Source organism: Fistularia commersonii, chromosome 17, assembly GCF_037954325.1.
Source record: "Fistularia commersonii isolate RoL2024-O1a breed Wild chromosome 17, RoL_Fcom_v1.0, whole genome shotgun sequence".
Classification (NCBI taxonomy): domain Eukaryota; kingdom Metazoa; phylum Chordata; class Actinopteri; order Syngnathiformes; family Fistulariidae; genus Fistularia; species Fistularia commersonii.
Window position 1 is genome coordinate 3,338,766 of NC_141300.1, and position 17,008 is coordinate 3,355,773.

General features: G+C 39.2%; 1 protein-coding gene across 1 annotated transcript; it reads left to right on the forward strand.

The window, feature by feature from the left end:
• Positions 1–2,694: 2,694 nt before the first annotated feature.
• dyrk4 (dual-specificity tyrosine-(Y)-phosphorylation regulated kinase 4) lies at positions 2,695–16,408 on the forward strand. Its single transcript, XM_086163837.1, has 14 exons — positions 2,695–2,871; positions 4,934–5,017; positions 6,410–6,562; positions 6,778–6,928; positions 7,160–7,323; positions 10,289–10,425; positions 10,679–10,819; positions 11,629–11,767; positions 11,957–12,038; positions 12,127–12,299; positions 12,516–12,576; positions 12,803–12,932; positions 13,035–13,216; positions 13,830–16,408. The coding sequence occupies exons 1-14, from the start codon at positions 2,848–2,850 to the stop codon at positions 14,096–14,098; spliced, it is 1,890 nt and encodes a 629-aa protein (XP_086019963.1). The 5' UTR covers positions 2,695–2,847; the 3' UTR covers positions 14,099–16,408.
• The last annotated feature ends 600 nt before the right edge of the window (positions 16,409–17,008 follow it).

Here is a 17,008-nt window from a genome sequence, read left to right on the forward strand (position 1 = left end):
TCCCTGACTCCTTATAATAATTTGCTCAGAATGTGTGTGACTACAGTAAAGTGATTTACTCCATTCACAGCTGTTAAATAAAGTAAGAAAATTAAAATAATCATCCTTGTGATTATCTATAAAGTATGCCTGTTAAATGAAATGTACAAGAAATTTCAACAGCAATTAAAAATTTCCAACTTGTTTCTGTTTTTATGCAGCTTTAATTTGAATAGCATGAGGTGAATAGCGCTGCAGTCTTCCCTATTGTTTATTAGTTGATCGACATTTTCCAGAAACCCTTTTTCCAGCTCAAATCAATATTTGAGCATCTCACAGATTCGACATTCAGGAATGTTAACGGGGCAACAAGAAGAAGAAACACTAATCATATTCACACGATGTCTGTGGAGGTTGTCCAGGTCTTGGTGAATTCTTGTCGGAATCTTCTTGTAGTGGGAAGTGCACTTGAATTTCTTCACTTGAAGAAGTTCTGGAACTGAAGAAGCCTCGCGGAAACATCTTCAAGTGAAGAAATTCGAGTCAAGTTGCCACGACAGGAAGATTTTGACATATTCACCTCCTGCACTTCTTCAAAGCTGCTCATAGGGGTAAATGCAGTTCACCCCTAAAACACCACAGGGCAGGGGTGCCCACACTTTTACTTCTTGTGAGCTACTTTTCAAATGACGGTGTGAAAATGTTCTACCTCCACTAAAAATGATGGATCTATATTTATTTATATATCTGCTGAGTATACTTCACACATTAAAGGTTTGTGGATCTTGCATAACTGCATGAACCCTTACGGCACACTACAACAGAGTACTTTTTTGGTAAATATGTTATTCTCATGACTTGAATGGAGACAGCAGAGTTAAAGTTAGCTGTGAGAAAAATGACTGCTGTCCTGACAGCTGGGATTTTAGTTCTTTCACCTTTCTCCTTCTCTGACTTTTCGGAGGGAAGTCAGCGCTGGAGTTTTTATGAACAGTCTAAAAATGCCGCCCCACATTTCCCTTTTTCGGTATAGCAATGGCAGACCGGCAGGTGAGGCAAACGCACTTTGAAAATTACATTACATTGCATTACATTACATTGCATTTGGCAAACGCTTTTATCCAAAGCGACTTACAATAGAGGACATAGGGACTGCAAATACACTTGCAAATACACGATGCACAGGAAATATACAGAACAGTAAGCTTGGGTTAGTGAGGTTTTTTTTTTTTGACAAAGACATACACAAACGTACACACACACACACACACACACTGCATAGCCTAACTTGCTGCCTAACCTGATCTGGGGCATCAGCGCAGTAAAAAGTCCTGAAAGAGAACAGTTTTTACCTGTTTCTTGAAGGTTGAGATAGATGATGCTAGTCTTGTTGTTTCTGGAAGTTTGTTCCACCACTGAGGTAGTAGAACTGAGAACAGTTTTGCCTGAGATCGCTTAGAGTGAGCAAAAGGTACTATGGTAAAAGGTAAAATGACACAGTAAAAAAAAAGTCCACCTCCCATTCCATATGGAAGGGATACGTTTTAGTCTTTTTACATGGTCCAGCTCCCCAAATCATCCCTGTTACGAGCACATGCGCAGTGACGCCTGTGTCAGAAAAGGTCAGATAGGACAAACCGACCGCCAGTCAAGTGACAAATTTCATAGTGAGGACAATAGGCTGACGTCTATGTTGTAATGCCATGCGATCGACCCACACTACTTCTGCGATCGACCATTAGATCGTGATCGACGTATTGGGCACACCTGCCATAGGGATTCATCAGTGTTACATAATGTTGCAATATATTACAATTAGTCATTTGTCCATTATCGGCTTTAGAACACATGTCATTTATATCTAAGAAAGATTGTATGACCTGACATTTTCTGTTATTGTAACATTTTTTAAGTGACAGGACCTGATGAATTCTTGTTTGATTTAGATTGTTCTTCGAGCAATTATTTGCCCTCTCCTCTCTTCGTATAGCTCATTGACAGTGTCTAAACTGTCAGGTGGTAATCTAAAAAGATTGTATTTGGAGGTTAAATCTTGAGGAAAAAGTCAAACTAAATTGTTCCCATTCTAAAACATTGCTACTTATATAGTCTGGAGAACAGAATGCAACAGTTATTCACTATCTTGTTACTTAACAAGTGCTAAACTCAACAATTCTAAAGGCATTTTCCATTCCTTTTTATTCAAATGGATTGCAAATTAAATTGCCCAGTAATAATTTGTTATATTGATATGGTAAATAATAATTAATTGCTCATGTGTTGAGATAGAGAGCTACGCTCAGTTTGAATTAAAAAACGGTTTGGAAAAATCAGATATTTTATTTTCAGGAATATTAAGTAGCTTAATATTTAACACAGCATTTTAACTCTTTATACTTGGTGTAAACAACCTCCACGATTGCTGATTGTATCTAGTCTGAGTATCAGAGGCAGAGTGTGGTGCGGTGCGTCGGTGTGGTGCAGCGTCGGTGTTGGCAGCGCATCAGTCGTGCAAAATGTAGGTGGACGACGGTAAACGGATGAAAACAAATCTATATCAGGACATCGCCAGCTGTCGGTAGCAGAAACCTGAACAGGTGGCTGCTTCTTTAAGGCGTCAAGGCGCAGAAACCCTCAACAGCTTGTGTCGCTCGCTAATCTCTCCGCTGACGACAGAGCGTTTGCTCCGTGTGCGTAAAACCCCCGAGGCGCTTGCACATTCTGGTCCGCTCCATAAGATTCACCCATCATTACTGATACGGACGTGAAGAGGGACTTTTGGGAAGGCGTGCTCGGTGTTATACCATGACTTGGATTTCTTAAATTGTCTTCTGGCTGGACTGTCAACTATTGAGGCATTGACATATCATGTTGCCAGAAATACATAATAAGGTGAGAGAAATATTGGTTCGATTACTTGTGGTCTTGAGAAAAAAAATGTTCCTGCTAATTTCTCCTGCTCCATGCATTTTATTTACCTCATATCATCTTTGTGCAAATAAAATAACAGCAATATTTAGTCCATTGTATGGTAAATGGCAGTCAATCTGTGGTTGCATTGTAGCTGAGTCTAAGGTGTCAAGGAATAAGTCAAAATTATATTTAATATCCATGGTGGGAGAGGCTCTTATCTCTAAATGCTATCCAACTTAGTGCTACCCTCATTTTACAAGGCATACAACCTTATGATTAAAAATATGATCCAATTCTATTTCAGTCATTGTAAGACTACTAATTCAGTGTTTGCTGCTGACAGATTCTGACAGTCTATATCGGTTCACGTGTGTGTTTACACCGTAAATGGGAAGTGATTTAAAATTAACCTTCGCTACTTTTAGAACTTGAAAAATATATCATGCAGGGTTTTAATCGCTAAAAGGAGAAATCTTTAAATCTATGTACAACTAACTGTCACACCGATTAACTCTTGTAGTTATAATTTACTGCGGCCACATTAAATGCAGTCAGTTAACACCTGAAATTGAAACAGTAACGTGATATTAAAATGTTGCTTTGCCTTTCTTTTTTTATGACTGAATCGTTTTTTGACTTGCTGATGTTTACACAGAGATACTCTTTGGTTTTATGGTTTTGCTAACCCCCTGACCAACTGACCCTGGAGGATCCTAAATAGCAGAAGCTGTTCGTCGATCCCTCTGCAGCACGACTCCCAGTCACATACACAGTCTCCATCACTTCAATCTCATTAGGAGCAAGCTTGCACATTCAGGGTGTCAATAACACGGTGAAGGTTTGCCAATGTAAATAAATATGTAGCGCCAAAGCATTTTTCAATGCAAAAAGACAATATCTATTATTGTTATCGAGAAACACATGCATAACTATCTGGCTACTCTAAACCAACTAAAGCTCATTTTTATTGGATCTTTTTCATACATGTAGATATTGATGGGGGTGTACATACAAATAATTTTTTTTTAAATTTGCTTTTGCAAATTGAGCCTATGTGTGAGGTTCAGGACAGGTTCAGTGATCATTGGTCAAATGTACAAGAGGCCTTTAGAGGTGAGCTTTAGCAGCCAATCTGAGACAGTAACGTACCTGGCCATGCTGCAGATTGTAACATGGGCTACATTATTATATCATCTTCCCTATGTTGTTTATTCCCACTTTTGGAGGGATGTTATCAACTTAAATCTTAAAACTGACCCCAGGATTTACACCAGCAGGATTCGGAGGTTTGAGGGCTGAGTTTTACTCTCGGGGTGACTGACTTGTGTTTCTTTCTCAATCAACTGAATTATCTTAAGATAATCATTCAGAAGCTGTCTCTTCACCAGCAGCTGTCTCACCCTCATTCCACCTCTACCTTTCCAGTCAGTTGGCCAAGTGTGTTTAGCCTATTTTTCCATATGGCCTGAAGCTTTATTTCGAACATATGTTCTACACAATTACAGTCTTACCCACTGATTAACATGGCACCTGTACCTGGCTTGGTGACGCACAAAGATCCACCCTTAATACCCCTGGCTCTTTTTTTCATGGTCTTGGTGGCTATTGCTCATTGCAGCACTGATTGTTATTTCTTCAACTCATTCAGGCAAACTTGGAAGCACGTGTACACCTGCTGCCAGACACATGGATCTGCATGTGTGCATAACTAAAGCAGCAGCTACTCGATGAATAGTAAAAACACTTGTTATAAGGTTCTTGCTGAAGTCATTGAGTATGTTTTTAAATCAGGGGGAATAATTTTTTGATTGCAAAGCAGCATTCATGTGCAGCTGAGCACAGTAAGTGCATTTTTGAAGGGGCTGGGGCAGGATCACAATTTTATTAGCTTTAAATAAACAATAAATTGGACTTTTGATTTGATTGTTTTATTTAACACACATGTGCAGTATGTTACAAATAGGGGAAATACAGATATACCAGATCAGCTATTTTGTCATGTTGTTTCATACTTTATCAGTCATTGTAATTCCTCCAACAGGCATCACGACCAGAGGCTTTCCCTCACCCTCACTGTCATCCAACAGAGGGCAATCGCCCTGGAGGAAACCGATCATGCTCACAGGTCAGGTTTTCCTCTGTATAAGGTGTAGTAGCAAGTCAGAAAGGCTATGGTGTGTTTTCTTGTGAATAGTATCTTGTTTATAGGATTTAAATTGAAATAGGTGAGTTATTTTTCTGAAAACTGTAGAGAGAATCCAGAATTTTTAGGGGGACCCTAGAAGAGAAACTAACTTTCAAGTCAGAGGCTTTCCTTTTCTGAATTGTTCAGCGATGTTTTGATCACATACCTTTTTAAATGTTGTATATAGGATATTAAACAAAATGCAACTTAAAAGTCATCTAAAATTCAGCATGCAAGAGTATTCGGTAGTCAATCCACATCTATGCACATTTGTCTCCACATATGTTATCACAGAGTACCCAACCACACAAACCACCGATGCATAAGTATCTTACTAAAGCAGCCTGCCCTGCAGTTATGTACAGACATGTATCAGTGTTTATTTGCTTTGCTTGGTGTGGCAGGTGCAGGTCTGACTATATTTAGCCCTATCTCTGTGTGTCATAACCAAGTTGGAAGATCTTGCTGCAGCTCCAAACATGTGAAATAAAATATCAGGTGTAATGTATAGATTGGAAAAAAAGATGTTCAGTAAATAACAAAGTAAAAACACATTATTAGATTAGTATTTAGGATCATATTCTCAATGTTGTACAAAGTCTAGTGACTATGCTTTTTTTTTCATTTTACCTGTAATGCAGAAATAAGTGCAGCTCTCAAACTAAAAACGTGTCCTCAGCGAATCTTATAATGCTCTCACTCACACAGAAGCTTATCATCTAGAATATCAAAATCTTCATATAGAACTTGGCAAACTGTAGACTTCTAATTTTGCCCATCAGTAGCAAAGGCTAAGCCTCCCAGGGCAGTGACCCATGTAATAATTCTCTCAAAGCAAGCAGGATGGCAGCCAGAAAGAAGCACATTGCAGCCTCACATCTCCCCCACAGAGCCCCCAGAGACAAACGGTGTCAGGAACCATTACCCTTTTACCCCGATCAGTAATTCCAGCCGCTACCTGCCAGGGGGGGACCTGATCACCTGAGTCTCCAATGACGAAACAGATATGAAAGAGATGGAAATCGAAAACTTAAGGCACAAGGCAAAATTGGTTAGATGCAATCAGGTCAATGGCATAAAGATAATTTTGCAGGAGGTAAATATTATTTGTTTAGATTTCACACACACTGACCAAAGTCTGTTTTACTTCTCATATTCTGTAAATATGTTGAAGTGTTGTGCAAAATTGATTATTTGTTGAATTGACTTGAAAACTGTTAATTGTTCATTCATTCACACAGAAAAAAGGAACCATGAAGAACCCTCGTTTTGAAGATTTTTTTTTTTCTATCTGGAAGAAAATAAAATCAAAATTGTCTCCTTGTCTAACAGAAGTTTGGCTCAACTTTGGGGACTTTGCCCCAGCTCGATCTGCCGGTGGTCCATGTAGTGGTCAGCAATGCCAAAAGCCAGCAACAGCAATCGGAGAATATTCTTCCCCAAATTGCCAACAAAGGGGTCCAAAACAACTGTCAAACACACACAGTAAGGATTGTGTGCATGCCTTTGAATGATACTAGCCCTTGCATAATGTCCTACAGAAACCTAGAATGTCTGATAGGTGATATGCACATTTTCTGTGGAGTCAGCAAACTGTCACTGTCAAGCACTGTCTTGTGAAAATATCATTAAAGTGTGGTTGGACATGCATAACATTCTGCACTGAATGTGTTCAATTTTTGCAAATTTTTATTGGATAGAATGAAAGGCCAAAGCCCATCCAGCAGTTCACCATGCGGTTTGGTACATCAATGGATAAAGTGCCAGTCACCCGTAACAGCAAGATTTATGGCAAGAAGTGTGAGAGGGAAAAGGCATACGAAGGACAAAAACTACCTATGTCTCCCTCAGGTATGTATTTGAGGATTACAATCAGAATAAACACAGAAAGATATGTATTGAAACATTACATAATGTTGGTTCTTTCGTCAGTATTATCAAACCACCATGAAAATGAGTCATTTGTATTTTCCCGCTGAAACAAAAATAACATGTTGGCATTATAGTCCTTCGCTCGCAGCAGGGTGATCAAAGTTATAGTGATTCAACTTGTCATCCTCCTCCTCTTCCAACCTGCTGCAGATGCTCTAAAACACTTCCAAGATAGGCTGACTGAGTTTGAGCAGGAAGAAATCATGGACTATGCAGAGATCTGGTTCCTGGGTCTGGGCTCTCAGAAGCTTGAGGGCTCTGCGAGTGCACCACAAAATTCCGGATATGACGATGAGCATGGAAGCTACATCAGGGTATTGTCTTGGCACTTGTTATATCTAGTTCATATTTATCATATTTAACCATATTTATCAAAAGTATGGTTAAGCATATCATCACCTGTGTTTAAGCTACATGACTGATGCATGGTATAACAGTTACAAGAGTACGTTGAAAATTAAATTCCTGCATGATAGAAATGCTTCAGAGTAACTGTTGGTTGATGTGAGAAGAGCATACATCAGAATTTTGTATGAATTTTATCCATCCACCTTCTACCGCTTATCTGGGATTGGGTCGTGGGGGCAGCAGCGGGGGCACTCCACCTGTTTCCCTTTGAGAACCATAGTCTCAGATTCAGAGGTGCTGAAATTCATCCCAACCGCTTCATAGTTGGCTGCAAATCACCCTGGAGCTGGAGATAACGGGCTGATGAAGCCAATAGAACCACATCATCCGCAAAAAGCAGAGACCCAAACCTGAGGTCACCAAGCCAGATCCCCCTCGATCCTCCTAGAAATTCTGTCCATAAAAGTTATGAACAATATCAGTGACAAAGGACAGCCCTGGCGGAATCCAACCCTCACCAGAAACAAGTCCAACTTAAAACCGCCAAGGACCCTGCTCTGGTACCGATCATACAAGGACCGAACCGCCCGAAACAGGGTCCAGTATCCCATATTTCCAGGGAACCTCCCACAGAACACGACTGAATGCCTTCTCCAGGTCCACAAAACACATGAGGACTGGTTGGGCAAACTCCCATGCACCATCAAGGATCCTGCCACGGGTGTAGAGCTGGTCCACTGTTCCATGGCCAGGATGAAATCCACAATGCTCCTCCTGTATCGGAGGTTCAACAACCTGCAGTACCCTCCTTTCCAGCACCCCTGACTATACCTTTCCAGGGAGGTTGAGGAGTGTGATCTCCTGTAGTTAAAGCACACCCTCCAATCCCCCTATTTTAAGAAGGGGATCACCACCCAACACTGCCCCAGGACAGCCCCACAACATCCAGAGTCTTAAGAAACCCAGGGCAGATCTCATATATCCTTGAGCCCCCGCCACCAAGGAGCTTTCTGACTACCTGGGCAACTTCAGCTCTGGAAATAGGAGAGTCCGCCCCAGAGTCTCCTGACTCTGCTTCCACATTGGAAGGCATGTCGACAGGATTGAGGAGACCTTGGAAATATTCCTTCCACTGATCCAAAACGTCTCAAGTCGAGGTCAGCGGCCCTCCATCTCCACTCTCTATAACCCACTCTGACTTAATGTCCACTCCTTCCCTGGGATGTGGTTGAGCGTCTGCTTTGGGGTGTGAGTTAAAACTCTGTGTGTCAATCATGGAACTGCAGCCTAAGGTCTGCTGGTGCCGGCTGCACACCTTAATGTCTTAACATGCTGTTCATTATGGACAAGCCATGATGAGCATAGAAGTCCATCAACAAAACACAACTCAGATTCAGATTTGGGGGACTGTTCCTTCCAATTCCCCCTATCCAGGTCTCACTGTTACCTCCCATGTGAGCATTGAAGTCCTCCAGTAAGATCAGGGAGTCCCTAGCAGCCCCTCTAGGGACCTCAAAAAGGCTTAGCAGTCTGACATGCTGTTGGGTGCATAAGCACACACAACAGTCAGGAGGGCAGCCGAAAGGCAGAAGGAGGCTACCCTCTCATCCACCGGGTGTAACCCCAACATGCAGAGGCTGATATAGGGGGTAAGCAATGCTCCCACACATGCCCAGCACCTCTCACTTTGGGCAACTACAGACAAAAAAAAAAGAGTCCAACCCTCCGAAGAGGCCCCGTTTCAGAGCTCGTGTGTTAAGGTGAGTCCGACTATATCTAGCTGGAACCTCTCAGCCTTGTGCACTAGCTACGGCTCTTTCCTCACCAGGGAGATAATGTTCCATGTTCCCAGAGCCAGCTTCTGCAGCCATGGATCGGACCGCCAAGGTCCCCCGCTCTGGCCACCACCCAGCTCTCATGGCCCCTCCGATGGGTGTTTAGCCCAAGGGAAGGGGCACCCACATTGCCTTTTAGGTCTGACGCAGGCAAACCCAATTGGTGCAGGCCCGGCCACCAGGCACTCGCCATAGAGCACCATCCCCGGGTCTGGCTCCAGGGAGGAGCCCATGTCCAAGCAAGGGAAAATCAGGTCCATACGTACTTTTCATTATTTAGGGTCTTCTTGAGCCACGCTTTGTCTGGTCCCTCACGTAGGTCATAGAGCCCCCTCACAACATAACTCTGGGGATCACTGGGACATGCAAACCCATCGATTATAATAAAGTGCCAGTTCTAAAAGGGGGATGTATGAATTTCAGACCTGTCCAGAAAAAAAACATTTGTGAATTTTCACATCTAGTATCTTATTTTAGTACACGTTTCCTCAATAAAAAAATACAACAAGCCTACTTAAACATCAGTGTAATTACAGATATATCATCAAAATTTTAAGTTACACATTTAAACATGGTTCTGAAAATTTGGTAAAAAAAGAGCTTTGCACTTACTCAACATTAAAAAACATTATTTTATGCTGTTTAAGTTTAAGCTCTTACATCTTCCTCACTATCAGCATCTTGATGCCACTCTTTATGTGTATTGCTTTTCTGTTCATAAAATGGTCATGTTTCTTCCCATAATCCAAAAATGCAGGTTAATTATAAAAAAAAGTAATTGGGAAAATTGCCCTGAATCGCAAATGGTCGCTTGTTTACATATATGGCCCTCTGATTGACTGGCGACCAGTCCAGAGTGTACCCTGCCTCTCGCCCGATGACAGCTGGGATAGACTCCAGGATAAGCGGAATAAGATGGATGGATGCAAAAAAATCATCATGCATTTCGGTGTCATTTCATTGAGAAATTTAATAGTTGCTGTCTATCATCAATCTATTGATTAATTGCAATTTAACTGGGGACAGATGTTTTTGTCTGCACAATTAGAGGGGTTGACGGACGGAATATTTACTGTCCATCCTCTTGTTCATTCAGGTGCTGCATGACCACATTGCCTACAGGTTTGAAGTGCTTGAAGTTATTGGGAAAGGCTCTTTTGGACAGGTTATGAAATGCCTGGACCATAAGAACAATGAACTTGTTGCTATTAAGATGATCCGCAATAAAAAAAGGTAACAAGCAAGTACTTTGAAATATTCATATTTGGCTATGAGTTGTCCATTTATGGACACTTAAAAATATGAAGATATTACGAATATTATAATATATATTCTATATGTTATATAATAATATATAAGAATCTATAATATATAAGAATATTAAGATAAGTCAGAATTGTCTGCTTACAGCTTCAGAATATGTCATTTCTAGAGGTATATTCTAGGAGATATGTAACTACTCATTATTATTTTCTATCATTTCTAGGTTTCATCACCAAGCTCTAGTTGAGCTTAAGATTCTGGATGTAATAAAGAGAAAAGACAAAGATAATCTTCACAATGTCATCCACATGAAAGAGTACTTCTACTTTCGAAACCACCTTTGCATCTCCTTTGAGCTCCTTGGGTTAGTCCATAATGTTCTTTTATTCTTTTGTTTTGGGGGGCTCTGCACTACAACAACACCTGCAGGCCAGAATATTCAGATAAAAATAGTCTGAATGCTGCATCTGTTTAACAAAACAGTCATGTTTTGTTAAAGACAACAGGGCTAGATCAGTAGTTTAGGGGTTTAGTGATTACCTATGTACCATACTCCCCACCCCTCCTATCTGAGGGAAGTTAATTTTGCCTATTCTTCTGGTTGAATGACCTTTTGAAAACATCCTGGACATTGTCTAACATTACTGTCACCAAATCCTTTAGTTAAGTCCTTGATTAGAGGCCTATCTCTTACCCCCTCTTACTCCGTGGCATGAAGTTTCCAGTTACACAGTGTAAAGAGCTTTAGGATCGTCAACAAGAAATAGCAGGAGAATGCATTCTGTCTCCTGAATACAAATAATTAGAGATCATTTCCAAATATAGACTCTGCAGGAGGCAGATGTTTTAATAGAAAACATGTAAAGTGTACGGTTAAACTTCTTAAATCCTCCTTCTTTTGTGCCAGCCTGTATCAAGGGCACATTAAAGGGGGATTGTGGCTCAATGTTTATTTAGAGAATATGTTTTAGGTCTACTTATTTATTTTGACAAGATGCTTATTGGCAAATTGTGTCCAAAGAAAACACAACAGTGTATTATGAAAGAATTGTACAATATGTTGCGTGATGCATCTTACAGCTTTGCAATTCCTGCAAGACACAGTCAGAGCCCCCCCTCAAACCCCATATTTATCTAATGTAACCGTAAATCATATTTCCCTTTTCTTAACAGTGTGAATTTATATGAGCTCATCAAAAAAAACAACTTCCAAGGCTTCAGCGTGGCTCTCATTCGTCGCTTCGCCCATGCTCTCCTAAGGTGCCTCCAGATGCTGCACAGGGAGAAGATCATCCACTGTGACCTCAAACCGGTGCTGATCTACTCAGTTTTATATTTTTTACCATTTTTTTTTTCTTCTAAAACATAATTTGATGTTTTGGTGAAAATTTGGGAATTAAAAAAAAAAAAAAAATAGAAATGCACTAATGCCCCATCTATTGAAGTGTAAAAATTTTACTAGTGGAAAATATGTATGAAAATACATTATTTTCCTCAACAGGAGAACATCCTTCTGTCACAGAAAGGATCAGGAAACATCAAGGTGGTTGATTTTGGATCAAGCTGTTATGAACAACAAAGGGGTAAGCTATGATAACTAATCTTGAGAAATTACTTCTCAGCTTTTGAATTCTTTAAGACTGGTCTCTTCTCTCTTTTATCGTCTTTCAGTGTACACATACATCCAGAGCCGCTTCTATCGCTCGCCAGAGGTCATACTGGGTCACCCCTATAGTATGGCCATAGACATGTGGAGTCTTGGCTGTATTTTAGCTGAACTCTATACAGGCTACCCTCTTTTCCCAGGAGAGAGTGAAGTGGAGCAGATTTCTTGCATAATGGAGGTATGAATATGATTAAATTGATTTTGAACTGTTGCCTTTCGGCAATGTTTTTTTTTATTCAAATGTGTCCTCTTTTCCCCTCTCTAAAGTTCACCGCATATACATACACAAATATGTATATATATATATATATATATATATATATATGTTATATATTTCTCGACACAGTGGATTCAGGTTCTGTTTGTTTCATTTTTATTTTTTTTTTACTTCAAGGTTCTTGGAATGCCCCCAACTGATTTTGTTCAATCTGCATCAAGGAGAAAACTTTTCTTTGGTGAGATTTCATCTTCAACTGGTTTCCTATTTTTACCGTTGCCATGGAGGCTAAAGTATTATTCAGCATATTTTGTTTGTTTCACAGTGCAACCAAGCATACAATTACCAAATGCTGCCAGAGGATGACAGAATGATCATTTAAAATGTTTAAAGAGGCTATTTAATCTATTGTTTTTGAGAACCAAAATAGGGGTTCTCTAAGGTCTAAGTTTGACTGTGTGCAGATTCAAAAGGAAATCCCAGAAATATCACAAATAGCAAGGGAAAGAAACGACGACCCGACGCTAAGGACCTGTCAACTGTACTGAAAACAAATGATGCATTGTTCCTGGACTTCATCAAAGGCTGCCTAACGTATTATACCTATACATTTCTCAACTCAACTTTTTTTTTTTCCCAAAATTAGGCCCTCTGCCTTTCTTCTTCCACAATAATTTGTTCATCTTTTTTTTTCAGTTGGGATCCAACCAAACGAATGACTCCAGATGATGGTTTACAACATGACTGGATCCTTGAGGGAAACTTTAACAAAGTCCGGCCCAGACCAAGGCCATCCGTCAAAAACCCTACAGATGGTCTGGCTCTCACAGAGAGCAACAATGAGCACAGTTACAACAAGCAAGCTATTACCAAGACTGGTAAGATAGACTTGGACTTAGATTTAGACTTTAACTGTCATTCAGATTCTACTTTTTGTTACTAAATGTACATCAGAAAGAAATGTCATTGATCTGGCTCAAGTGCCGTGGCAAAATTTTGTTATGAATATTAAGGAAAGTGAATGAAGTGAAATAATGCAGGGACTTTTAAAAGAATATCAAAGAATGTACAAAAATGTAGTTAAGATATGCATTAACAATATGCTTAGATTTATTGAAACCATAGTATATTTCACTGTAAGTTTTACAATATGTTTGAATAAATTGCATGCAGTGTTTATTGCATAGTGAATGGTATTATATTTTCATACTGTGAGTATAAAAACAGAACCTCAGTAAGTGAGAGGGCAGGGGATTTGCCGTTGCAGGATCGGTTGACGAGCATATAAACAGCAGAGTAAAAGCTTACAAATTAAAAGTACATAAAATTCCTCAAACAAATTTTTTAAATCATTGTAAATGATTAAGAAGAGACTTTTTTTGTCATACTCATTGTTTTTAAAAGTACAATTTCAGTTGCAGAAATGCTTTAAGCAATACTATGACATTGTTTCCATTCTGAAATGTAATCCACTTTGTTTCTGCCATGTAGCAGAAAGAATCAACTCTGAAGGCAACTCTGTTAATAAATTGCGGAGAGACAATTCAGCAAGAGAAATAAAGATGGATCCTGCTGAACGTCTGCGTCCAATAGGGGCTTCCGCAGAGGAAGATGTGTGTGAGACCAAGGGTTCATCCATGGATGCCAAGCAGCAAGAGCATCCCATTCACATCATTATCAAGTCTAAGGAGGAAGTAAGCACAGAAAGAAAAGAAAAGGAGAGCCGGGAGCCATCTAAGTGTTTGCCCCCTGTGATTTAACAGCTGAGGGTTATCACTCTGCATTCATGACCAGGCCAAACTAGGACAAGTACACAGACTCCTTAATAAAAGTGACATCCGATCAGCTATTTTCCCCCCCTCATTTGTGTGCTGAAGCTGGTCACAAAGCTCAATTTTCAAGAACAGCAAGTAAGGTCAGTCAGTACCTTCTTGAAAAATGTGGGAAAGCTCAGGCAAAGAAAATTATGAATTTCAAGTTGTCCCACTATTTAAAATAATGTGCAGTTAAGTCTGATGTCTAGTGTGTATGACAGTGAATAGTATCACTGCAAATTATCTTACTTGAAGACATTCGATTTGAGTAAAGACATCAAACCATCCCCCACAAGAGAAGGCTTGGAGCAAACAATTCAAACCTTAATCGGGGATAGTATTACTGTGAATTTGTTGCACATGGTTTTGTTGAACAGGTTTTAATGAAAAGTAGCTACATTTTTAAGATGTAACTATTTAAAATATTTGCTTGTTTCCACCTCCATTTTTCCAACTCCACCTCATTTTACTTTCAGATAATGAAGAACTGTATGCAATAAAGGATGAACAATTTTTTACCAGTTAACAAAGAACATATTGTTGGTTTACCGTTTAATTGTATAAATCAGGTCCTGTCTTGATAACTCTTTTATCTTAGATTATTTAAAATTGTTTAATATTTAATAGATAATATACGTTGATATTGTGAACCATAGAATATGTATTTTTAATTTAATTTATTGTATATATTCCTGGTATAATTTTCTATCTATGTGTAATACAGGATCTATTTTAGACATCTGTTCAAAGGCTTAATTTGGACAAGGTTTTACTTGTGTTAAAAATGCTTCTTTTGTCTGTTTCGCTTGTATTTTTACATTAGACACAAAATGACAATCTTGTTGATAGTCTGTGCCTTGCAGTATTAGAACTCTTGCACTTTTCTCGTAAGTGTAAATCTGGATCGAAGCTTTCGGATTCTTATCATTGTACTGAATAGGTGTGCTCTTTATTGAAAAACACCTTGCAGGATTCCCAAAATTAAGTGTAATCTAACTTAATATTATAGAAGAAATATCTATCTTTTTTTACCTGTAACTTCCCTCTTCATTTAACTGAAGATGGACTTGTGTCTTTGACACAAATAAACTGAGATACCAGAAATTTTGACAGGACATATTTTAACTGAAAGAAGAGTACCTATTCTCATGTCTCTCATGTTGAAATAAAAAGTTGTCTCACTGAAACTGTAAATTGTTCATGATGCTTTAGATGGACCTGTAACACAATCACTGAGTTAGGTTTGTTCTTTTTTTTTTTTTTTAAATCAATGAAACCTTTTGTTGACTTTTTTTTTTATAGTGATTGCCATGTTTGTCATACTGGATGACATAACATGTAAAGAACATGATGGGAAGGTCCTCTGTATGGAGTTTAAAACATCTGCATATTTCAAGGATTTAGATTTCAGTGTGGTGATGCCTGGGGCAAATCTTGATTATATGCCCCAAAGACTCAAGTATAAGGCCTAATGTACTGAAAATATTATGAGAAAGAAAAACTTTTTGAATATATAAACACGGGTAAAACATGAAATAAACACTTTATTCGATTATAATCATGAATAAAGTGATTCAATTTATCAAGTTATTTTCCCCAAATGATACATCCTGTCAAAAAAACACCTGAACTACTTCATTATTTACATCAGCTGTGAGAAATTATTTTTCAATGCTCATCAAAGGTCAGTCACTCCTGTGACATAGAAGACCTCAAATATGTTTTTATTAATTTTAGTTTTGAAAATAAATTTTCACAGCTTGCGACTGAAATGCAACTGTAAGCATCTGTAGCATTGGAAACAACCCACGTAACTATTTAATCAAATATCACCAAAAATAAAGAGCTATAAACTATTGCTCTATACAGCTCATGAATTTCTAGAGCTATTCACTGACCTGATTAAGTAAAAGAACTAATTTAGATGCACAAAATGCTGAAGAAATGATGGGTTATGACTTGGGGAAAGGCAGGAACGAACAGCGACGTCTACTACATTGCGTTTGATGATTGCACCGCATACATCATGTCAGGGAATGGGGAGATGTACCATTTTCCTCTAGACATAAAGGGTACACCATGTTAAAGGAATAAAGGGCTAACAACTGCCTCTACAGTGTGGTGAGCCGATGAAATATTGACCTCTATGATATTGACTTATCAAGGCCGAAATAACTGTCTAATTACCCTCCCTGATTGTAAGCCCCAATCTTAAAATGCCCGGGGCCAATACACTGTCACCCCCCCCCCCCTGTACACCACTGATGTAACTTCATATGTATATGTACATATAAATATATATATGAAAAAAAAACATGTTCTGTTTGCTTCTTTTTTTGACAAACTAGGAACAGCAGTGTGTTGGTATATATGTACTCTGTTACTTAAGTGGCTCAACTCGTTCTTGCTCATTGCTCTGACAACTCTATATAACGCAGAGCCTTCAACTGCGCTTCACACTGCAGTAGCAGGGTGAACTTTTCCAGTGGGGCTGCATTGCTTTCATTTTGATTTACCTGCAGCGACTTAATGGACTGTCTGTTGAGCTGAAACCATTTGCAGCCGATCACATCCAAATAACGATAGACCCCAACATGGCAGCATGCAAGTGTCTAAAATTTTCCTTGCAGTCTTTGTGTGGTTTCATTATGCATGCCGCACACAAGATCTCACTCTACAAAACCGCACCAAACTGGCAATGTTCTGTTAGTTTCTCTACAATGTAGTTTGATATTGATTTGTTCTTTGGCTGGTTTTGGTTATGAAATCTGAATCTCAATGACAAGTGGTTTTGGGTTAAAAGTGATCCTTTAATTAGTGCTTTAATTGTGTCCTCATAAAGTTTCTGTGCTGGCT